Genomic DNA, 25,149 nt, shown 5'->3' on the forward strand with positions numbered 1-25,149 from the left:
CCTCTTGGGGCTAATGAATTCCTTAGGCTCTCAGTATGCAATGTAGAGTAACATTTCTTTTCAGCTGCCATAGCAGGAGAAGCACTGACCTGGGAGTCCAACAGATCTAGGTTCAAATCCCACCTCTATCACTTACTGGCTGAGTGAGTACAGGAAATTTTCATCCTTTCTCTGAGACTCAGTTTCTTCATCTATAAAATGGGATTATCGATACCTCTTCTTCCTGCCTTGCATGGCTGCTGTGATGAGAAAATGAGATCCTTGACATAAAAGAGCCTGGAGCAAAAGCACAAACAGGGGTGCTGATGCAGAGTCATATTTGCTTTAACTGAATCTCCTTCTAGCTCTTAGGGGGCTGTTGGTTCTAGAATTCTCAGATCTGGTGAATAAGGCTGTGTTCCCTTGCTCCATCTCTGCATAATTTTATACACTCTAGTCACATCCCTTCCCAGACTTCATCCTTCTAGACTAGAGTCTGCATTTGTTTAATCTATCTTCATATGGCAGCCCCCTCCCCCTCCCCCATTCCTTGATTATAGAGTGGCCCTTCTCTGGATCATCTCCAGCTCCATTATGTCATTCTGGAAGCACTAAGACCAAACCTGCACAAATGTGTGTGTGTCTCTGTATGTGTGTTCTCAGCTCTGAACCTCTTACTCTGCCCTCTCCCCAATTATAAATCCTAGAACAAGATGCTTGCCCAAGACCCTCTTCAAACTACAGAGAAGGCCGGTTGGCCCCAGGCTGTAGCCTCCCCCTCTTTCTCTGCGCAGCCCTGGCCTCAAGGGGCTAAAACAGCTCCCTGTCTGGCTTTGGAGGCTGGGAGGTGGATAACTAGGATGGGGGGGGGGCCGAGGGGGAGGGAGGAGGGGGGTCTTGCGCAAGCGCACGTCGCTGCTCGGACCGCCAATGCTGCTGCCTCCTGGAGCAGAGGGAGGCAGGAGAGGAGCGAGGGAGAAGAGGGGAGGGGAGGGGGAGGCGGCACTTGAGCTGCAGCTCGCAACCAGAGGCAGTCTCTCTCAGCTCTCGGGAGGTACCGGGAGCGGCAGCCGCCGCGGAGTAGGATGCTCTGCGGGGCGCCCTGAGCCGGGGGCGCGTGAAGCAGCTTCGGGGACCGGGGCCACAGGGCAGCTTTCACCATGCATCAGTCCCTGACTCAGCAGCGGTCCAGCGACATGTCCCTGCCGGATTCCATGGGTAAGTCTAGCCGCCCTTCCTAGGGGCGGCGGCGGGCAAGGGGTGAGTGCGCTGCCCTCCGGACTAGGAGCGCCTCGGCCGCTCCGACAGCCAGGGAGCGGGAAGCTGGGCGAGGGAGGGGGTCCGCGCGCCCCAGCTTCGGAGTCTCGGACCAGAGCCCCAGGGGAGCGGCCCGGCGGGGGCGGGGACGATGCGCGGAGATCTGAGCGCCCAGATTGCGTCGGAGTATCCCTGCCCCGGAGTGCGGGTGTGTGCGTGTTTGTGTGCGTGTGCCGACAGACTTGCAGCTGGTGGTAAATCCCAGCTGTCTGGGGATCAAAACACTTCCCTGCAACCTGCGCCTTCGCTTTCCATTCGACGCTCCCTCTTTGCAAAGTCCCCGTCACTTCTAAGAGCTCGCGACTAACGATAATTAGAAGAAGCAGGGTCCTCGCCCCCTCCCAACTTTGTCGACGCTGCCCTGAAATTCAGAGCTGCAGTAGGGGGAGGCCTGACTTGCACCTCGCTGATGGGGGGGTTTGCGCAACCCTGGGGGATGGGCGAGGGGGAGAGAAGAAAGGAGAGGGGCTGGCAGGAGGGGAATTCCTGAGGAATCACTCAAGAAAGCGCAGCCTGGTCGTCTGCAGCGGCAGGATCAACATTCCTTGAATTTGATTCCTATTTTGCTCCAAATGCACGGAATGTGCGTTAGTGTGAAAAGGGGGGGGGGGACGAGTGAAAGCGCGAGAAAGAAAGAGCCAGCGCTCGAGCCCGCGCATCTTCTGAAGTCGCGCTTTCCCACTCTGGGTGAAAGGGAGGGGGAGGGGGGAACCCACTAGCTTGATTTGGTTCAATATCTTTCCTTATGGAAACTGGGGGACAGCTACCTCCAGGCACCAACTTGGCTGCCCCTCGAAGCTGCTTTTTGGTAGTTACAAACAAACAACCCTACCCACCCCCACCCCCCGCCAGTCCCCCTCAGCTTTTAGGCACCTTCCCAAGCCCTATGATTTCACTGGGCGGAGAAATTAATTTGGAGCCCAGGAGAGTGGGAGGGGATTGTCAAACCATGATCCCACCTAATCTTAAAATTCGCCTCGGATGTACTTGAACCAAATCGAATTCTCTCTTTACAACATACTTTACATTCTGCAAAATCCCTCCGTCCCGAATTCTTGCCATCCAGTCTGCTCAGGTCTTCTCCGAAGAATTTGCGGGAACATCGAGGGGAGGGGGCAAGGCAGAGGGCTGAACCCCCTATGTGAGCGCCCTACTGCTTGCAAAAGACTCAGTTTCAGCAGAATTCGTTCACCGCAGGGGCCCCAGAAAGTGTTATCTCCTGGATGGTGGAAAGATCCATATTTTCAATGGTTTTGCATATTCAATATAAGAATTTGCTCTTTTTTTTTATTTTTAAGGGCGTAGTTATTTGCAACGTGGTACAAATGAGGCCAAGGACTCGGGTCCGAATCCAGAACTCAGCAGTACCACACTCCCCCCCAGCTCTCTCCCCAACACACGCACACACACACACACGCACACGCGCGCACGCACACAGAATGCACTCCTCACCTTGGCCAGCTGTGGCGCCAACGCAGCCCTGGCTCCCCGACGCCAGGCTGGTGCGCGAGGGAGGGCTGGGTGGAAGAGTGCGAGGCTTCGGCCGCGCGCATCCCCTCAGCGGGCCACAACCACCAGCAAACGCGGCCCCCAGCGCCCGCCCGTCTGCCGGTTTGGGAGTGGGCAGGTTAGGGGCCCCGGGCTTAAAGCGTTGCTCCTTGGCACGCTGCTCTGTGTGTTGGGGAACAAGATGAAGAGAGTTCTTTCTCCGGCTCCCAGGGGCCCTCAGCCAATCACGCGTTTTCCGAAAGATCTACGCAACAAGAAGATGAGTGGGCTTCGCCCAGCCCAGAGTCGACACTGCGGGAAAAGAGTCACAGATCCCATATGGACGCTCGAGCCCGCTCCGCGCAGCCGGCTTCGTAAAGCCCGCAGACCGAGGGCACTAGCAAATTCCCGAGTCGAGTGGTAGTCCTGGGTTTCCAGAGTTTGGACAGGGGAGTATCCTCGGAGTTCCCTGGCGCTGGTCCCGCACAGCCCAGGCCTGAATCAGCGTCTAGGCTGTTTAGGAGCTACTCCCACTTAACTCAGTCCTGGCAACGCCACCTTCCCTTGCATGGGGGGAGGGGAAGTGGAGGTGGGTGGGTTAGTGTTTCAGCCTCCAAGGGCAGCATTTCTGAGGGGATTCCCTCTACAGGCAGGACACAATCGCAGCCAAAACAATAAAATATAAAATACACAGACACACACTGCACCAAGGTGCCTGCACTCTATGCTTGCCGGCTGCCTGGGGATGAGCGATTAGTCCAAGGCTCCGAGCGGAGCAGGCGCTTGGCTGGTAATTTGATTCCAGCGCCCCTTCATCCCACTCCCAGCAACCCCCATCTCCCTTTTGGCAACACCGCCCCCAGGCGCTAATGCACCTCCACTACAGCGGGGCGCTCCTTCCCTTGTAAATAACACATTTGTAATCCACTGGTGGCCTCGGGTGTCTCCTATCAAAGAACTGCCCAAAGGGGGGATTTCAGCACCTTTAAGGAAATGTTTGGGAGATTGGCAGAGCCTTCAGGCTCTTGTGTGGGCAGCCACCTGTATCCACGGATGCTCAATGCTGGGACTTCCTGGGACCCTCCCTGTGTGGCAAAGCTGACTCAGGTAAGCAAATCCTAACTGGTTCAAATATCTGCCCGAAGAATTAGTCAGTCAGCAACAACGTAGTGCACAGGACAGTATACTGGGCCTCCATCCTTGCTGCACTCTGATAGAGATTCCATACCCTGTAATCAAGGGGGAATCAAGAACATGTACAAGGTAAAAAACAAGTGAGCAGAGACAATCATCCTGCCTTCTGGCAACCCACACCTTGGTTCCTGTCAGATACATAATCCTGGAACTAGTGGACATCATGGGTTGTGGACCAGACCCACAATTACAATTGGAATTGTAGTAGTTATAATTAATATACTGAGTGCGGTATCTGGGAAGTCAGGGACATGAAATAATGAGTGATTAGAGTAGAATGAGCTTAATCAAGAAAAACTTCTCGGAGGAGGTGAATTTTGAACAGGTTTTGAAGGAAGGGAGGGACTCAGGTTCAAAGACCGCAGTGCAGGTTGGGGCTCTGACCAGGGGGGGAACATAGAGGAGGGAGAAGCTGGCTGTATTTGGAAGGGTGGAGACAGCAAGTAATTGGGCGCTTCTAGAGCAGAGCATACTGGTCGTCACGAATCTGGGGTGGAGGTGGGGCACTGCAGAGAGGGAGGGCTGCAGTAGTTCTGCAGGGAGGCTGCTGGGGGTGGGGGGGTGGCAGTGACGGGATTCAGACTCTCCCACTGCTATTGGTTGCAGGGGTGGTTGTTGTTGCCTAAATAGAAAAACACTGGGCGCCAAGTAGACAGGCCAGTGAGAGACATTGGGGTTGTGACCCTAGTTGGCCAGAAGGCTTTTAGTTCTGGGGAGCCCTTGGGTGTATCCTGTTTTAAAAAATCAATTCTATGAGCGTCACCCATATTTATTCACCCAATGGCCCCCACAGTCTCTTTGATGAGAAAGGAAGCGATTCTGAAATGTTGCCTCTTGTTTATTCAACAAGTATTGACTGCTCACTCGGTATCAGACACGGTGATGGGCGCTGTTTTCAAATACCTGCTCCTTTATTTAAGTACCTCATGGTGTCTGAGGTTTTTTGATATGTCTACTTACTAAACAAAATCGGAATAAGGTGTTCCTGTGTTTACAGGAACATCTAAGGCAGGTCCCACATTGTACCCTAATAAGAACAGAGCTCTAATTCTCCCTTCTCAAATAAAACAACCAGCAGGAAAATGTCCTAAGCAGACACACTAAGTTGCCTTTTGGGAGCCTCTTGCTCTCAGTAGATGCGACTTTTAAGTCAAATTGACACTAAAGATACACGGAGGGGTGACACTTGTCGAAAGGATTCACCCTGGGGTTCCTTACAATGGTCAACTCCCCAAGTGCAACTAGAAATAACTTCATTTTATGCAGTTTTAGTCCTTATGGTGTAAAATAAGGGGTGACTTGGGGGAGGGCGTGAAGGGACAGAGAATAGTCAAGGGAGAGTTTTCTTAGGAATTTCGTCCAAAGCTAATCCTATCTGGAGGCAAGGCCCCTGTGGAGCTACAGGATCTCTGCCTGGGTTTCTCAACTGACTGGATTTTCAATTCAAGTTCTAAAGCAGGAGGAAAAAAAAAAGATTTTCAAATGACACCATGTGGTTTGCTGAGTCACTTTTCTGACCTGGCTCTTGTGCTTTTAAGAGTTAGAGTGATATTTGCAAAGGAGACCCAAGAGCTGTGAACAAGATCAGAAGCCAGTTGGCGGGGAAGGAGCAGACAAGTGATACCCACAACATTTAGAAAACCCGTACACACACACTCCCCCAAATCCAGTCTCTAAGGCGATGTGTTTTCCCTGTGAGGTGTTGAGACACTTTGGTGTGTCACAAAGGTACTCTCGGTGTATCCAGATGTTCCCTCACTCTGTTTTGCCAGTTTGGGGCTGGGGAGGGCCAAGATGGTGTGAGTGACAAAGGAGAAGGCAGACAGGACTGGGAGGTGATGTTGGTAAGTTCGTGTTAGAGCCCCTCTGTGGAGCCAACAAGCACATTCACTGAGAAGCAGCCCATCATCAAATGGACTTAGGGACCTCGGTTTAAAGACTCATTTAGGATCCCTCGGAATCTCGAGGAAGGATAACTAACCTTCAGATAAGCAGGAGAAACCAATTCTGCTCCTCCACCCCCAACCCTTCGCAGTTGGAGTCTCCCGCTGGGCTCCTAGTGTTTACCAGCAGTCCCCTCCCCATTTGCATCCCAAATAGCCCTCTCACACAAAGGGCCCTGATGTCACAGGTGTCTCAAGCGGTCCTTCTGTTTTCTCCCCTAGAGGCTGGACTCAACCCCCCCCCCCCAAGAGGAGCCTCGTTTCCCAACTCTCTTTACCTCTCCTCCCAAGGTGTGATGTGGCGCTTTCATCTGTGGGTGCCTCGAAACGCTCAAGCCACTCTACATTTCGATGTAAAATGGTCTTAGAATAGTATCGTATTAGAAATGACCCTGATGAGTCACGGCCCTCACTTTCCAGGCTGACGTCAGGGGAGAGACCGCCAGCCCCTCCCCCCTCCCTTGGAGCCTTGGGCAGGGACCGCCCTAGGGGAGACGAGATGGCTGGTGGGCTCAGCCAGGGGGGCGCTCCTGACGTTCTTCTCTCTTCGAGGAGGGGGAATCTGCCCGGGGCTGCATGGCCAGCCGCAGCCCCTCCCTCTCACCACCAGCAGGCCTCCGGGGTCTCGCTGCTTTTCTCGCCTCCCTCCCCCTTCCTTTATCCCCTCTCCCCTCCGTCCCAGTGGTGCAGTCTGGGCGGCTTCACCGGCAGCTGCTTCCTGAGGCTGCAGTGAGGCCTCCCAGAATGACAGGGTCCTCGGAACAGTCCCCAGTGGCCTCTTTAGGCCCATAAACGACAGCCCAGTCACCTGGGTGGGCGACCCCATTATCAGGCTCCCCACCGCTTCATCTTACCCACTGGAGAACTGGTCTCTCATAGCAATTCCCCCAGTTGCTTATTTTTATGATGATGCCTAGGTGGTAACTCATCCCTGGTCTTTCCTGTTGAGAACCCCCTCCTGTGCCAGAGAAACGCATTCAGAGTGTTGAGCGGTGCTCCATTCCTTAAAAAAAAATTAAATTGAAAAGCGAGTCTAGATACCATTTTTCTATCTGGTTTAATAAGCCTGTTTTCGAAAAAAATATTGGTCTGCGCTATCATGTCTGATAAGCACTGAGTAGGAGAACGGGTTTCTCATCATTCGTATTTATGTCACCCTCACATAAGCCTAAACGGTGTAAGTTATAATCCTCTCCATCTACCTCCCCCGATACACATCTTTGTGGACTAATGGCCTCCAAACACTTAGTTTATTACACACATTTGTTATGTGGCAAATCTTGCCAACACACCATTTTAAAGTTTATACATGAGGTGGCAAATGTCAGAAATAAATGAAAGAAAAAAATCCCAGTACCTGGCTTGCTTCTGATGTTTGCACTGAAAATGAAATTTCGTATCTTCAGCTTATGAAAAACCCTTCTTAGTTGCATCTTGGCTTTAAAATATTTTCGTTTAATACCTCCACAGTACACTTTCCATTTATCATATGCCTTATAATTTGGCCTAAAAAACCACTCCACTAAATAGGTATGACACATCTTTTATAGAATGCCAAAAGCAGAAAATTTGTTTAGCTTTGGTTTTACATAACTGGTATGATTTCTTCTGTTGTTTATTTTCAAACTGGAAATATATATATTATTATTATTGCAAACGTGGCATCTGATGGCTGCAAAAAAACTAGAGCTCTATCTCTTCCCCAGAATCCCACTCCCCAGAGATAACCCCAGTCACCAGTTGGAGTAGAAAACGAGAACCTTCCTAGTGATTCTTCTAAGTCCATCCCTTCTCTCACCGAGATGATCAATTTCTGTTTCTCCGTGTGTTTTCAGGAGCCTTCAATCGGAGGAAACGAAACTCCATCTATGTCACCGTGACTTTGCTTATTGTGTCCGTGCTAATTCTCACGGTGGGCCTCGCTGCAACCACCAGGACCCAGAATGTGACTGTTGGAGGTTATTACCCAGGAGTTATTGTAAGTATAGAAGGCATAGGTAGGTCTCAGTAGCTTGCTGGCTACAGACATTTGGGTTCTACTCTGATGGTTTTCAATTCTGTCTGAGTTTTTGTGTTTGCTCAGCTTTCTCCCTTTACATATCTCCACGTTTACTTAGAGAGGCCACTCTGGGCCCGTTTAGAAGAGCACTGGACTAAGAAACAGAAGAATCCCAGCCTCGTCTCTTAACTAGCAAGTCATGTCACTCTTTAGGATCTCGGTTTTCTGATCTAGGAGATGTTACTAACTAGCAGTGTTAACCTTAGGCTGAGGTCCTTTCCTCTCTGGGCATCTGCTTTCCTGTATATAATAGAGGTCACCTGATCTGACCTGAAATCTGAGGACCCTGGCAACCTGACAGTCTATGACCTACAGCACTGATCTCCCAAGTGATCCTGCCCTCCTATCAGGTAAATTGTGAAATAGTTACTCCTAAAATATGTATATTTATTCATTTACAAATTATATACATGTTCATCAAGCATACAAAAAAGGAAATGCAAAAATTTGATAAAATGAAATATACATTAATGTTTAATATCTTCATACTAATACTAACAAATTTTGAAGAATGACATGCACTTCACATGAAGTCTGTCATTAAAGATAGTGGTTATAAATCCTTATTTCAAATAGCCTCCTAGATAATTTTGACTACTTTTGGCTGACTTCTTATCAGATATGTTTAGATCGTCATTGTCGTCACTGGTTTTTAACGTGATCTCACAGCGTGGCTGACAAAGAGCTCACCCCGAGAGTTCCAAGTATCAGTTCTGTCATTTTCCTCTTGCTCGCTGTGTTTACATTATTAGGGTCATTTTCATTTTGCGATTTCTCAACAGGAGTCTTTCCAAACCGCTTGTCTGTTTTGTTGGGACTAGTTTAGTTAAGACTAGATAAGACTGTCCAGGCACATGTAAACTGCCCCACCACCAACCCTTTGCTGCTTGGAACTTGCCCTCCTCCAGAAGGACAGCTCGCCTTGTCACCTGGCATTCACACCAACGGAGGGCGCCAGTGACAGTCTGTTTATTGAATATGTAACATATAATTTCTTTCTTCTTCTTTTAGATAAATGAAAAATAAGAAATGAGAGTTCAAGTAGTTTCTTTCCATATTTCAGTGGATTATTTTACCCGTCCCTGGGGTGCCTGCAGTCCACTCTGGAAACCACTGAACCCTGCACACAAAACTTCATTTTATAGCAAATCATCATGTTGTATGCTTTAAATACATACCATTTTATTTGTCAATTACACCTCAATAAAGCTGGGGGAAAAGCAGACAAAAACCTCATTTGGATCTACACACACTGCTGTTCAACCCAAAAACCTAACTCTAAAGGTTGGATCATACTTTTAATCTCAATTAAATGACTTCCCAACTGTAACTGCTAGAGAGGGGAAAGGAACTTTAGGATGGTTGTTTTTTTTTCTTTCTCATTTTAGGTTAGCAAAGAGGTCAGAAGTCTTTGTTGTTTTGTTTCTTTTCGTTCTCTCTCTCTCTTTTTTTTTTCCTGGAGAGGTGGGGGTTGGAGAGAGAAGCAAAGGAAGGGGAAGGGATTAAAGATGGATGCCTTTGACAAGCCAGCGCTGTGAGTGACCAAGCCTGACGCCTGTTGCCTAGGTCACCGATTCCACAGTCAGCCTCCTCAATAGCCCTATAGCCAAGCAGGGGCCTGACGTGGGCTGTGCCTCGCCGCGGCTGAAGGCTGCCCGCCCCGCCTGGGAAGCTCCTTCCTCACAGGCAGGCAGGGCTCCCCCCAACCCAGGGCAGGTGTCCCACAGACACCGTTTGGTGCCCTCTGTTAAGCATGTGATGTGAGAACTCACCCGGTCCACTTCCTGTGGTGAGGCAAGAAAACCAGTCGTCAGCAAAATTGGGTTTTATTTTTAAACACAAGAAGGGGGAGTGGAGGGAGGAAGAGGGGTAAGATTGCATTTTGGTGGCTTGGAAAAGCAATTTATAGGGTCTGCGTGACTTTGTGTGCTTCAGGTAGCTGCATTTAGTAAAAGATTTCTGACTGATGAGCCACTGCTCAAGCCAAGATTCAGACTCTCCCTGGGTGGGGGAAGGTATTTTCCATGTCATTTAAGAGTAGCAACTGCTATTCATGAACGGGGGCTCTGAACCTTCTCTGTGGAATATCTGCCTGTGGGTGGCTGGGTTGGAATACATTAACAAAGGAAGGAGGGCGCGTGATTGTTGTTATTCGAGTACCTGATGTTCAGCTAGCGCTGGAAGTTAAAGCGCTGGGGGCGTGTGTGTGTGTGTGTGTGTGTGTGTGTGTGTGTGTGTGTGACTAAGAGCTCGTTTGGAAATGTTATAGGAGAGCCATCCCTAGCAGTGTGCCCTATGGTTTAACCTAAAAAATTTTGCTTTTATAATTCCTGTAGATTGTTTCTTTAAAATGGGTTTTAATTATAGAAAGTGAAGGGGGAAGACTGCAGATTGAAGACCAGAAAAATCCATTTGAGTTTATAGGTCAGGTCATATTGTAACAAATGCAAGAACGACTCATACCTCGGAAACAATAAACTCCTGAGAATCCAGAGTTATGTGAGAATGCAGTGCTTTCACTAATTGAATAGTTTGGTTATTAGAGAGGTACTGTGCAAACTCTGAGCCAGTGGTTTCCCCACCTCGGAGTGCATTTTAATAAACACTCCAAGGGAGTGTAGTTCAGGTGGATCAGCAACCACCTGGAACACTAAAACAGTAAAACCAGAATGACCATACTGTGATATTTTAAGATTCTGCACTATCAATTGGTCGGTATGAATATAAATGACCATTATATAGACTTGTGAAAAAATGTCAGGTTAATGGGAACTCTGCAGGTTATTGGTGACTCTGGTTAAAGCTGTACATGAGAATTTAAATTTTTAAAACAGGCAAATTAGGGAGCAGTTTATTAGATTAAAAGAAGACTTACCATGCAATTCGTTTCAATGTTGAGATCTCAGGCATTTCAAAATGTGATGTATTTGCAGAACTCTAAGTCACATGAAACTTTTCTGAGGCATCTTTATTTTGCCAAATGAGATGCCCTTGTACAGGGAGGTGCATTTTGATAGGGTGTATGCTACTCTCCCTGAGCTGGAATGTGTTATCATCATCCAAAGACACATATGCAACATGCATTTTTAAAGGTGTGCTAATCTGTACAGGCTGAACTGTACAATTTTTTTCAACATGAAAACCAACACAGAAAGACAAACTGGCTTAGGACTTGTACTGCCTTTGAATATTCAAGACCTATTCCATTGCAGAAGAGCTCCAGTGAGCTTTCTACTCTGGAGGCAGAACCTCCTCCTAAAAAAGGAAGAACCTCTGTTGTAAGAAGCCGAAAAAGGCAGGGGAGAGAGCCTGCACCTCTGTAACTCTCTTAACCTTTGATCCAGGAGAATGATGCCTCTAAATGTGTTTCCCATGCAACCCACAAGATGGAGTTGGCCACCTGATCAGGGCTTTCATTCTAGCACTCTCTCCCTCAGCTGTTGTACTGCCAGGGCCCACACAGCCTGGGTTTTCTTTCAGGAAAGAAACCAGGAGTTTCTGCCTATTTCCCAGGTTGGGTGGTGGTGGTCTGTTAATCAAAAATTACATCAGTGTTACCATGGGATAATAGGAGACAGAGACAACAGGGATCATGAAGAACAATCAATAGTCCAGAAACCTTCTCTAGGCCAGGGTAGCGTCTGCTTCACATGTGAAGACTCTTGATAAATCCAACAAAGTTTTGACTAACTTGAATGTTCAGGAAATATAAAGAGCTCCGGGTACTGGGATTTGGTGGTTTATTGTGAATTAGGCAGAATTTTTTTCCACCTCTTGTTGAAAATGTTTCTAAACTATAAGATCATTCTAAGATAAAGTTCCTAGCTTAGTAAGTACATTTCAAAGATGAGACTTGAGTTTTGATTGGCTAGATAAGATTAACCTTCATTGGCTTCCTGCTGCCTCAGCACTGTCATTCAAAGCTCTCTGAAGATACCCTAGGCCTGGGCTCCCCTACCTCTCTTTTGCTCAGATTGTCAATTCACAGTCCTCTGAACATGACTTGGGTTGGAATGTCCTCCCTGAATGCTTTCTCTGTTTATCTAAATACTCTGTCCTATCCCAACTTAAACTCACAGTTAGGACATTTCTCAACCATTGGGATCCACAGTGGTGTCTACCATCTTTGAACTCCCTACCATAGATTCCTCCTACTCATGGTTCTTAGAAAATACTCACATTCTGCTGTGTGAGAAGTCGGGCTGTATTTTCATTTACCTTTGTTTATACAGGTCTGCAATCCCTTATCTGAATCCAGATGTGTTTGCAAATTTAGACTTGTTTAATTTCAGAAAGATTACACAGTGCATATATCATACATTATCTAACATCCCAGTGGGGTCTTGAGATCTACCCCATAATCAAATCTCTTCATCTTTCTATAATAAACTGTGAATTTGTATACTAAGTAGATAAACATTATAAGATAACCTCACATCAGTTCAAAGTCAGGTTTTGCCACCAACTTAGTTACAAAAAGCCCTTTTGGTTTTAAGAGCTTCATGGATTTCAAGATTAAGGAAAGGGATCGTGGACCCCTTTACCTAAATATAGCTTCTCGAGGCTGAGTCTCATTGGTCTTGGTATCATATCCCACCTCACTTCATGGCTTCCAAATCACAGGTCTAGCACAGTGCCTGCCACAGCATAGCTGTCCAATGAATACTGAATGATTATTCAATGATTAATCCTTTTGAGCCTCAGCCCCAGTGGATGGGAATAGGCTTAAGTTATAATGCCCAGCCTAGAAAGAGGCTTTGAATCTGACCAATTTCTAATGATTTGTCTTTTTTCCTCTACAAGTGGAAGGCAGCCAAAACAAAGCAAACTGGTTATTTGTTCAGGTAATGGGGAGTCAAGATGGGGGTCCAAAGGTCCAAACATTCCATGATTCCCCGCAGTTTCCGAGGGATGACCACAGAACTTACCTTTTGGAGGCCTTGGGAGAGCAAACAGTTGATTAGAAGCAGCTGCCCAGTTTCAGGAAATTCTGTTGACTTTTCCTTCTTTACTTTCACCCCCTCAGCTCTTCCTCAAATAGGACTTCTCAGTCCAGCCCTGTAGAGAACTTCTTCCCTAGGGGGCAGCGGTGAAGGTCACTATTCTGCTAACTGGCCACAAATGCAGTAAAGCGTGGCTGGAAGAACACCAGCTGTTAGTCAGAGGATCTGAGAGCTAGTCCTGGCCCTGCTGTGAACTTGCTCTGAGTGGGGACGAGTCCGTACAATCATCTAGGCCTCCATTTTGCTATCTATCAAATGGGAATGTTAGGAGCACCACCAACCTCTGTACCAGTCCTGTGACCAAAATGGATGGCAAGTGCCTCTTTAAGTTAAAATGCTTTTCAATTGTAAGGTAGTTTTAATGACACTGGTGAGTTCATCACCCTGTCACCCAGATGAGTGAATTTCTCCAGCCAGGATTTAATAGATGTTAGTTTCTCACCCAGTGAACTCTACCTATCTTTGATCCCACTTAAAAATGTCTCCTCCTCTGTGAAATCTTAGAACTACCATGTATTTAGCAGCCTAGCAGCTGATATACAAGTCACGCTACATATAGACCTTATCTCATTTAATCCTCTGAGCAGTCTTGTGTGGTAGGTACCATTATGACTCCCATTTACAGATGAGGAAACCAGAGCACAGGGTGGTTAAGGAACTAGCCCAAGATCACACAGTTTATAAGTAGAGGAGCCAAGGATATAACACAAAATGAATTATTCTCTACTTCTATAGCGTTTTCTTTGTACCTCGCCTGTGGTCCTTAACCCACAGTCTGTCTCTCCTGCACTATACTATGAACTACATGTCTTTTTATTAATCTGACAGAAGTACTTAGTGAATGTTAGAAAATGGAATGAACCGGAGTGGAATAGAAATGGAATGAAAGAAAAGGGGAGGGAACTGGGGTAAGTAACTGGCTGGCCTGGGATTTCCAGTCCCAGAGCGCCTTGTCTTTCCAGCCAATTCCATGAGGCTTCAGCTCACCTCTTCCAGTCTCTGTCATCGGAGTGGTTTGAGAGTGTCAGGAACAGTGCGTGGCTCTGCCTCCTGTCTTAAGGCAGAGACTCCGGTTGGGGCTCAGCAGCCATTCAGCGAATATCTGTGGAAAGTGATGAACTGTTCAGTCAAAGGGCTTCTTTTCCATGTAAGAAGCTGTCTCTGACTTTCTCTCAGTCTCCACAAATGGCCCAGAGTGTCATAAGCACAGACTATTCATGGAATTCTTTCTGAAAAATAAAAGATGGGGAACATATTGGAAGGGGAGATAAGATAGAATACGAAACTCTTAAGAAATAGAGCAAATAGTGACAGGATTTTCCAGCTCAAATCAGGTTAGAGCTGCTCAAAATTTAAATGTCTTTAAAAATAGTAATAATAATCACTAGAACAATAACATTTACTGAGTACTTACTGTATGCTAAGCACTGTACAGAGTTCTTTGGCTGTAGCATTTTGTAATCCTTACAAAAACCCTATAAGATACTCACTACTGTGGTCCCCATTTTCCAGATAAGAAAACTGAGGCTTAGAGAGGTCAGTCCATTTGTTCAAAGTCGTACAGACAAAAGTGGAAGAGCTGGGGTTAGAAGCCAAGCTACTCTGATGACGTGGTGTCAAAAATTTTTTTTAATTGAAGTATAGTTGATGCACAATGTTGCGTTAGTTTCCAGTGTACAGCAAAGTGATTCAGTTACACACACACACACACATTCCTTCTCAGATTCTTTTCCATCATAGATTATTACAAGTTGTTGAGTGTAGTTCCCTGTGCTATCCTGTAGGTCCTTGTTTTTTATCTATCTTACATACACATAGTGGTGTGTGTCTGTTAATCACAAACTCCTAATTTATCCTTCTCTCTCCCCACCATTTCCCTTTGGTAACCATAAGTTTGTTTTCTACACCTGTGAGCCTGTTTTTGTTCTGTAAAAAAGTTCATTTGTATCATATTTTAGATTCTACATATAAGTGATATCATATGATATTTTTCCTTCTCTGTCTAACTTATTTCACTTAGTAATGATAATCTCTAGGTCCATCCATGTTGCAGCAAATGTCATGATGGCATTCTTTTTTGTGGCCAACTAATACTCCATTGTGTATATATACCACATCTTTATCTGTTCACCTGGCAGTGGATGGTGAGCAGATGTTAATCACTATACTTAATCACAACACATTTTAATTACATTTCAAATAAGACCAGGTGGGAGACAGGCATAGTTCAACTGTTGAGTGAGGCATATCCTCTTCAGTTTCTGTTTCTCAAGAGGGGCTGCTGAGTGGTCCTGCAAAATGAGTCCTTGAGAATTTGTATTCATTCCTTCCCTTCATTCTCATTCATGCTTGGGTTTCTGAGACAACTACCCAGTCTCCCTACACTGCCCCCCCCCAAGCTCATGGCCAGTCTTGGGGTCCATTAGATTTCCAAGCCTAGCTGTAAGGCTTGGGGGCCTCAGACTGAAACAGCTGCCCCTGTGAGCCAAGGTTAAGGCTGCAGATGGAAAGCCTGGTCATTAGTGAGGCTAAAGAGAAATGTAAGTACATTGCTGGAGTTGTGTTAAGATTTACTGGTCCATTCCCATCACTTTTTACTTCTTCCACTTTCATCCCTGTCAACAGCCATTGGTTAGTGATTGTTTTCAACTGAGGATGGCAGACTCAATCCACTAATGGCAGAACTGGGAGGAAAGTGGGATGTGCTACACTGAGCCATAATCCCAGCCACTTAGACAGGGAAATTGTTTTTCAGGGTTTTACACTGCCATTTCTGTTCACCCTTTAATGAGTGTTTTCTGTCCATAACTGAAGCAGAGATGGAAGAAGAGGTGAATAAGTGCTAACATAAACTGCAGTAGGTCAACCACAAATACAGGCTTTCAAAACAATAGTTCTTTTTTTTTTTTAAATCTAGGTTAAGGTGCTTGCTGATTCCTAAAGTACTCCCTGGGTTTGATTAGCATGCCAGATGCATCAAAAATTGCTATTTCAAACCTTTATTTTGTAATTCGTGCACCAGGGTAGAAGGTCTCTTTTCAGACAAAAGATAAAGATCAGAATATAATGCATGCTTTTCACCATTATCTGTCTCTTACTGACTCACCAGTCACATGGTAGGTAATGGATACTGAAATTGAAATAAGCAGGCTCTGAAAAGTGATGGTTGACTTTTACTTTTTGCTTTTGGGCACATGAATTTCTTTTTAGGTGTGATTCATATCCACAAGGAAAAATTGGCAAATGGTGGGAGAAAGACTTTTCTTGCTCAGACTGTATTTGTGTAAGTAACAGCTGCATGGGCTTTAGCATCTATACCTCAGGTATTTTCTGTTATCCTGAACCATATCCCAGAGCTGGAATGATCGTGTGGTCAGGCTGACCATCTTCCCACATGCTTTGTGTGCCCTGTTGCTTTGCAGCTCGGCTTTGGATCGTTCCTTGGAATCATCGGCTCAAACCTTGTGGAGAACAAGCGGCAGATGGTAAGTTTTCATCGCCATAAAATCAAATTCTTCATCTGAAAAAGCTCAACATTTCTATGGATAACACATTCCTTAAAGCTGCCCAAATGGGGCCACAAAAGAAACGGCTACTTGGACTTTTCTGCTAAGCCTCCAGGGAACTTGGTTTAAAGTGATCTTGCGACATGGAACTGGTTCTCACCTTGCCAGACGCTCCCTCAGTGACCTGGCTCGTCTCCCCTAAGTCACAGGTGTAAAATAATCTGTATCTTGCCCTTTGCTTTCCTCCTCACTTTCAAAGGAGTGCGCCAGCCTATCCAGTCGGGCTATTGTCCTCACCAACAATGCCTTTGCTCCTGTGATTTCCGCTGCCACAGCCCCGGCTTCCCAGCCACCCTCACACCTTCCTCTCTGATGCATAATCTTTGGGGGGAATTTTCGCAGAGGGTTCCTGCCTTTTAGGAAATTCCAATCTAGGGAAATTTAATTAACAGAACAAATATATTGAGGGCACAGGAAGGCAAGATCAAACTATGAAGCCTTCCCTCTAGTTCAAGCCTAAGTATGTGGTAAGGTTGAGAAGAAGGGTAAGCATGTAACAGGAGGTGAAACTTCCCAAGTTCTAAGTCCTCATGGGGGCCCACAAGGGCCATCTGTTGTATTTTCCTGCTTCAGCCTGAGAAGTCTTCCTAGAGGGCAAGAGAAGAAAGTATAGACCCAACTGCAAGCATATTGCAGTTTTATGGGCTTGTAAATCAAGATGCCTGGTGAGTGGTCAGATGGTGGACTGATTAGCTCCCCTGGTACAAGTCTCTGTGGCATCTAGACTTAGATAATGGGGTCTATTTAACAGCAAGTTTAATCAGATAACGTAATAGCTCCAGGGACAGAGAACTCTAACCATATGTTCTCCCCCAGCAATGTGGGGAATCGCCCTCGGGGGAGTTCTAATGGTTCTCTTCTTCCATTTCACCTGGGTTCTCCTGCTGCCAGTTGTGTTTGCACTTTGGGTTTAAATTATTCAAAATAACAGGGGAGTTCTAATTGTAGAGCTGATCATAGCACAGCTAATAATGCCAATTTCATGACATCTTTCATCCATTATTTACCAATTCTCTGTAGCGCCGTGAAGTGAGATTTATGGGGCGAGGTTTCTGAACAGCGCCCAAAGGGCATTAAGTCTTTCCTCCCAGCCTGTTGAGATGGGAGAACCTTAGGGTGGCTTTGACTTTGATTTCCTCCTTCTCCCTTCCTGGAGAGCAGCTTAATGCCACGTAATTCCCCCCCTTTCCCTCACAAACACCTCAAGGAGGGTGTTTGAGGGTCAACAGGGACAGATAGTGGGCTCAAGCAGCACCTGTCCCTGCCCTTGGAAACACCTTGAAACACCTACCCCTACATTGGATTGGAGTATCACCCTTGTAATGGAAGACAATTATGAAATTTTCTGTTATCTAACATGATCAGAGAATAAGGTTCCAGCAAACATTTTTTCTTACTTGAAAATGTTCATATATACCACACAGTTTTGGAGACTTCAACCCTTGTAAAATGTCTTTGACACCTAAGCCTTAATAAGTTGAGTGTTGCTTTCTTCAGCGTTGCCAGGCCATGAAGGGTTGTGAGGGGCCTTAGAATCACCCCTGTCTTCATCTGTGCCCACCGTGAGGGGTCCAGAAGAACAGTGGACTAGGAGTGGGCGGGGACAGGCTCTTCTCTAGACTGGATGGTGATGCTGAGCGTGCTGCCTCCCCTCTCTGAGCCTCCAATTCCACAATAAGTAAAATAGGGAGTTGGACTACATAATGTCAAAAGCCCAACATTTTTCTGAGTCTGAGAACAGAAGAGCCACGCAGTCTGATTCCTCAGCCTCCTCTTCCTTTGTTGCTCACACTCATGAAGTGAATTTCTTAGCTTGCCCTGAAAATGTGAGATGCGCTTTGGCCGCCCCTTCTATGCACCCCACTCCCCAGCTCCCACTCATCCCATGGGACTGAAAAGAGCATCCCTGCGAGGTGGCAGCCAGAGTTCTGTTTGGCTGCTGGTCTCTCAGGGATTGCCTGGTCTCTGGAAGCTGTGAGAGTGGAAGGCTAACAGACACTTTTGGTTTGTACCCCCGCAGCTGGTGGCTTCTATCGTCTTTATCAGCTTTGGTGTGATTGCGGCCTTTTGTTGCGCCATAGTTGATGGGGTCTTTGCTGCCAGACACATCGTGAGTATTTTTACTCCTGGATTAAAGTAAATGTGCAATACGATGACGCTGCATCGAGTGTGTGTGTGCTGGGTGTGTGCTCAGTGCTGTGAGGGGTACAGAAGAGGGAGAGGGCAGCATCCCTGCCTCAAGGGGCTGACATCAAGGTGACGACATCCCAGGAAACACACAGGCGTGTCGAGAACTGGGTCTAAGCTGAGGGATCTAAGCTCTAATTGCCGGAGTGGTTTATCTTGGACTCGCAGTCAGGGCAGGCTTCCCAGTGGTGGAGGGGCTGGAGCTAAGCCTTGTTTGACATGTGGGCGAGATTTGGAAACTTCAAAAACAAGGACATTGGGGCCAGGGGACTGGCCTGGAATTGGTGTCTGGAGTGAGGAGGTGGGGAGAGAGCAGCAAGAAGCCACATGACTTCCTGAGAGCCTCGAAGGTGGCAGAAGTGACCTCCCTCCCCTTCAACAGCAAGACAAGAGCTTGAGGACACACACCTTTCCGCGGATACCTGAACTTTGCTGTCCCTATAGCAGAGGTTGGAGAGGAGCCTTCTGATTGGGGTCTGGAGAAAGCCCCAGATCTACAAGCCTCCAATCAGAGCCCCGTCCTGGAGTTTAGGTGCTAAACTTCTCCCTTCTCTGGAGAAGTCGTGCCTCAAGAAAGGCCGTTTTACTCCTGAAACCCACACCTATGCTCTTTCCCCAGGGAAGCCTGGGATTTGGGTCCTTCCCACGGGGCTGTTTCCAAGCCCTCGCCCTGCTTCCGGCACTTTCCATTTCATAGAATTCCAGAAATCTGACCGAAGACCACCTTCTCCATTGGGCTCAATAGACACAGTCCCTACGACCCTGGACTTTCAGGGTCCCCTAAAAATATTATAGTTTCTTTTCAAATCAGAAGAAAAATGATGAACTCTCTTGCCAGAAAAAAAAAGGCTTTCACAAATATAAATTTACTTGTCTTTATATCAATGCAGTCATAAGATATAATTAAAATAAATAAAACATCACTTTCAATATTATTTAATGGAGGAAGGAAGGAGTTCATAAAAGCAACAGTCCCAGGGAAGTGATACTGTAGCCCTGATCTGGCCCCTACACCAAAATCACAGCAACTTACTGAGACCCTGCAATAAACTCAGATGCTCATTGTTTCCACAACTGAACCAACACTGAAAATGAAAACAGCCTGTGAACCAGTTGGAATTATATGTTTTCTAAAACAATTGAATTAGAACAAAATTGTAGTATCAGAACATTCTATGGATCAATGATGCTTTATTCCATTTCTGTCATTGGCTAACAGGGCAGGTCATCCTGAAGTCATTTATGGGTATCATTGGATCCAGAGAAGGATGATTTGCAAGATGATTATCACAGTTCCAACTTGTTCTAAGATTCTCCTCCCAGACATAAGAGTCAGTCTCTCATTTGTCAAGATGAGAGGAACTCATATGGTCACTGCTGACATCTCAGGAGATAATTTCTGGGCGGGGCAGGGGTTGGGGAAAAGTAAGGGGTGGGAGAGAGAAGCCTTTTGCCCAGTCTTCTTTTAGGGCCGGAAATATGTAGGCTCCTATATCAGACCCATCCCTTTGATTTTAGCTGAGAGCAGCCATCTTTTTCTTCTTAAAAGGGCGAATGACACAACAGGTACCATCCACAATCCTACCACCCTAACATAGCAATTCTTATCATTTTTGCATATTACCCTCTGAGTATATACCTACTTTTGTAGTCTGCTTGCAGTCATAGTATGTGTGCTATTTTGTTTCAACAGAAGCCATCTTATTAACAATAATTCATTGTTTTTGTGTAGTGAATTTAGTGGTTCAGTGTGCCTTGACATCTATTATCTCATTTGAGACCCACAGCAATCCTGTGGGATATGTAGGGCAGGCGTTATTATTCCCATTTGACAAGCACTCCTCACTCGGAGGCTGTCTCCATGGCAACATAGGCCTAGTGGCCAAGAAGCCTGCAGTAGATTTTGATGGCATCATGAGCTAAAATGGCTTCCTCCTTTCCCTCCTCCTCCCACTCCTAATTTTTTTTAAAATAGCTTTATTGAGATAGAATTCACATCCCATATAATTTACCCATCTGAAGAACATAATTCAGTGAGCTTTAGTACATTCACAGTTATGTGCAAACTATCACAACGTCAATTTTAGAAAATTTTCATCATCCCTTAAACAACCCCGTACCCTTTAGTTGTCACTTCCCTAATCCCCCTATTCCCCCAAGTCCTAGGCAATCACTAATCTACTTTCTTTTTCTATAGATTTCCCTATATTAATTAACATTTCATATTAATGAAATCATATAATATGTGGTCTTTAGTGACCTGAATTCTTTTACTTAGTATAATGTTTTTCAGGTTCATCCACATTGTAGCATGTCTCAGTGCTTCATTTCTTTTTCCAGCCTAATAGTGTTCCATTGTATGGATATACCACATTTTGGTTATCCATTCACCAGTTGATGGACATTTGGGTTGTTTCCACCTTTTGGCTGTTATGAATAATGCTGCGATAAACATTTGTGCACAGATTTTTATGTGGACATATGTTTTCATTTTCTTTGAGTATATGCCTATGATTGGAATTATTGGGTCATATGATGATTATGTTTAACCTTTTGATGAACCGCCAATGGTGGCTGCACCATTTTATGGTCCCACTGGAAATGGATGAGTGTGCCAATCTCTCCACGTCCTGCAAATTCCTGTTATTATTTGACTTTTTAATTCTAGCCATCCTAGTAGGTATGAATTGGTTTCTCATTGTGGTTTTGATCTGCATTTCCTTAACTCCTAAACTCTACTCCTAAACTCCTGAGGTTTTTGATCACTGGCATCAGTCAAAGGCAATGGGAGAAAAATCCAAATTATATTTACTGGAAGTTTCTTCTAGTCTTTGACTCTAGGCTGTTTGTACTTCCTGCCGTTAGTGGTCTGTGATGGAGCTTTGGATTTGGGGGTTTAGAGTAAGGCTGGATAAGTCTTTGAGAAAACCTTTCTGCCTATACTGTCCCTGTCCTAAGATATCTGCCAGTCCTCACTGACACCAGCTTCCCCTCAAAACTTACCTTCTGACCCATCCCTCTAAACGTGTCTCATTCCTTCTCTCTCTTGTCCCCTATTTCCTTCCTTCCTCCTCCCCTAATGTAGCCATTCACTAGCTGGAAAAGTCACTTTACCTTCTGGTGCCAGTGTCTCCTCTTCCAGAGGGATGTAACAGTAACCTGGTTGCCTTTCAGGGTTTAATATGAGGATGATGGGAAATAACAGGTGTGAACGCGCCTGGAGAGGGCCAGGCATAGCGCACACAACACTCAGTGGAAAGCAGTCTCTGTTGCCAGTCCTCCCCCACCCCAGAGTTGCTAGGCCTTCAGATGTAGAAAGCTGCCACTCCCTCGCTGAGTGGCCTTTTCTTACCTCCCAATCCTGTGGGCTTGTTCCTCCCCGGTTGGTCTCAGTGTAGGAGAGCAGCCAGAGGCAGCACATGGGTGACCATCACACGTGTCTGTCTTCATTTAGGGCAGTTGGTGGTTGAATGCTCTTTGCAGAACCAGGAGATCACGAGGGCTATGACCAGCACATCAAGCCTCCCTTTATATGCGATAATAATGACGCCTGCCATTGCCCCAAAACGGAAAATAAACCCTCCAGGTGTGAACATGAGAACTTGTTTCCAGCCGGACTCCAGGCTAAGCCCACTGGACAATGTACTTTCAGAACATGGAGCAGTCAGGAGGTTCATGTAGAAGCAGCTGAAGGAAGGTCCTAGGTCCATGATGGGGCAGCAGGCTGGGAGGCAGGAAGCACTTGGGTGTCAGGTACAGGAGATGTGCAATCACATGGTAGACTCCCCCTGCCAGGGTTATTGGGCCAAACCCCTAAGGTCAGTTTGCATAAACCACTTGTCCTGTCCTAACTGCTTTTGGCTGAAGCCCCCTGTCACTCAGGGGATGATTAGTTCTTTAGTGTCCCCCTGAAACTGGGCAGCATCCCCGCGCACAGACTTTCATGCAACACCGGATTGTGTCCATCTGTTCAACCCCAGCCCCCATGACTGAGAGCTCCATCACCAGGCAGCTGGCCAAGCCAGCAGGGTAAGTCAACTGTCCTTGAGCCCCATGTTAGTTTTCTGGGCTGTAGCAGTATTTCCGGAGTTCACTGTCTTTATCTAATCTGCATAGTTGGATGAAAAAGGTTCATAGGTCAATTGAGTTAAAACCTACAACAGGCTCAGTGGCTGCCCATCCCCTTGGGGCTTGCTTCCTGAGTTCTTCCTTCTGGAAAAGCTGTGGCAGTGACAGCAGGGAGTACGTGTCAGCCAGCCCTGTTTCTGTCCCCAGGTGATAATGAGACCTCATTATTGGAGCTTCCATCCCTCCGTTCGGGAGTGTGATGTTGCAATAACCTGGAGTTTTGACTCTTGTTCCCTGGGGATTCTTTGCAAAAAAACAAAAACTAGAAATAAAAGAAAACTAGAACAGAAATTTCAAGAAACCCATTTCTTCTCTTTTTTTGATTGAAGTATAGTTGATTTACAATGTTGTGTTAGTTTCTGGTGTACAGCTTAGTGATTCAGTTACATATATATGTATTCTTTTTTGTATGGGTTATTAAAATATATTGAGTATAGTTCCCTGTGCTATTCAGTAGGACTTTATCTGTTTTATATATAGGAGTTTGTATCCACTAATCCCAAACTCCTAATTTATCCCTTTCCCCCTTTCCCCTTTGGTAACTGTAAGTTTGTTTTCTATGTCTATGAGTCTCTTTCTGTTTTGTAAATAAGTTCATTTGTATCATTTTTTTAAGATTCCACATATGAGTGATATCATATGATATTTGTCTTTCTCTGCTGACTTACTTGACTTAGTATGATAATCTCTAGGTCTGTCCATGTTGCTACAAATGGCATTATTTCATTATTTTTATGGCTGAGTAGTATTCCATTATGTATATATACCACATCTTCTTTATCCAATCATCTGTGCATGGACATTGAGTTTGCTTCCATTTCTCAGCTATTGTAAATAGTGCTACTGTGAACATTAGGGTGCATGTATCTTTTCCAATTAGAGTTTTCCCCAGATATATGCCCAGGAGTGGGATTACTAGGTCATATGGTAACTCTATTTTTAGTTTTTTAAGGAACCTTCATACTGTTCTCCATAGTGGCTGCACCAAATTACATTCCCACCAGAAGTGTAGGAGGGTTCTCTTTTCTCCACATCCTCTCCAGAATTTATTGCTTGTGGACTTTTTAATGATGATCATTCTGACCAGTGTGAGGTGATACCTCATTGTAGTTTCGATTTGCAGTTCTCTGATAATTAGCAATATTGAACATTTTTTTCATGTGCCTATTGGCCATCTGTATGTCTTCTTTGGAAAAAGGTCTATTTAGGTCTTCTGCCCATTTTTTGATTGGATTTTTTTTTGTCATTGTATGATTTGTTTATATATTCTAAAAATTTAGCCCTTGTCAGTCGCATTGTTTGCAAATATATTCTCCCAGTCTGAAGGTTGTCTTTTCATTTTGTTTATGGTTTCCTTTGCTGTGCAAAAGCTTATAAGTTTGATTTGGTCCTATTTGTTTACTTTTGGTTTCATTTCTATTGCCTTGGTAGACTGCCCTAGGAAAACATTGCTACAATTTATGTCAGAGAATGTTTTGCCTGTGTTCTCTTCTAGGAGATTTATGGTGTCCTGTCTCATGTTTAAGTCTTTAAGACATATGAGTTTATTTTTGTGTATAGTGTGAGGGCGTGTTCCAACTTCACTGATTTCCATGTGGCTGTCCAGCTTTCCCAGCACCATTTGCTGAAGAGACTGTCTTTTCTCTGTTGTATATTCTTGATTCCTTTATTGAAGATTAATTAATTGTAGGTCTGTGGGTTTTATTTCTGGGCTCTTTATTCTGTTCCATTGATCCATATGTCTGTTTTTGTGCTAGTAACACACTGTTTTGATTACTGTAGCTTTTTTGTATTGTCTGAAGTCTGGGAGGGTGATGCCTCCAGCTTTGTTCTTTTTCCTAATTATTGCTTTGGCAATTCTGAGTCTTTTGTGATTCCATATAAATTTTAGGATATTTATTCTGATTCTGTGAAAAATGTCATGGTAATTTGATAGAGATCACATTAAATCTGTAGATTGCTTTGGGCACGGTGGCTATTTTAACAGTATTCATTCTTCCAATCTAAGAGCATGAGGTATCTTTCCATTCATTTAAATCATCTTTAATTTCCTTTATCAGTTTTTTTATAGTTCTCACCTCCTTGGTCAGGTTTATTCCTAAGTATTTTATTTTTTGATGTGATTTTTAAAGGAATGGTTTTTGTACTTTCCTTTTCTGATATTTTATTGTTAGTGTATAGAAAATGCAATGGATTTCTGTATGTTAATCTTATATCCTGCAACTTTGCTGAATTCATTTGTCAGTTCTAGTAGTTTTTGTGTGGATTCTTTAGGGTTTTCTATA

At 45.3% G+C, this 25,149-nt stretch overlaps 1 protein-coding gene across 3 annotated transcripts in view; it reads left to right on the forward strand.

Annotated features, from left to right (window-relative positions):
- Window positions 1–978: 978 nt before the first annotated feature.
- The window catches only part of TMEM255A (transmembrane protein 255A), a 56,554-nt gene continuing 32,383 nt past the window's right edge, over window positions 979–25,149 (forward strand). For all 3 annotated transcript variants that reach the window (XM_032474358.1, XM_032474361.1, XM_032474360.1), the window contains exons 1-4: window positions 979–1,197; window positions 7,757–7,899; window positions 16,406–16,468; window positions 18,570–18,659. In XM_032474358.1, coding sequence (XP_032330249.1) covers window positions 1,140–1,197; window positions 7,757–7,899; window positions 16,406–16,468; window positions 18,570–18,659 — 354 coding nt within the window. In that variant the 5' untranslated portion in view covers window positions 979–1,139. The remainder of the gene's footprint in view (window positions 1,198–7,756; window positions 7,900–16,405; window positions 16,469–18,569; window positions 18,660–25,149) is intronic.

The sequence above is a fragment of the Camelus ferus genome, chromosome X, assembly GCF_009834535.1.
Source record: "Camelus ferus isolate YT-003-E chromosome X, BCGSAC_Cfer_1.0, whole genome shotgun sequence".
NCBI lineage: Eukaryota > Metazoa > Chordata > Mammalia > Artiodactyla > Camelidae > Camelus > Camelus ferus.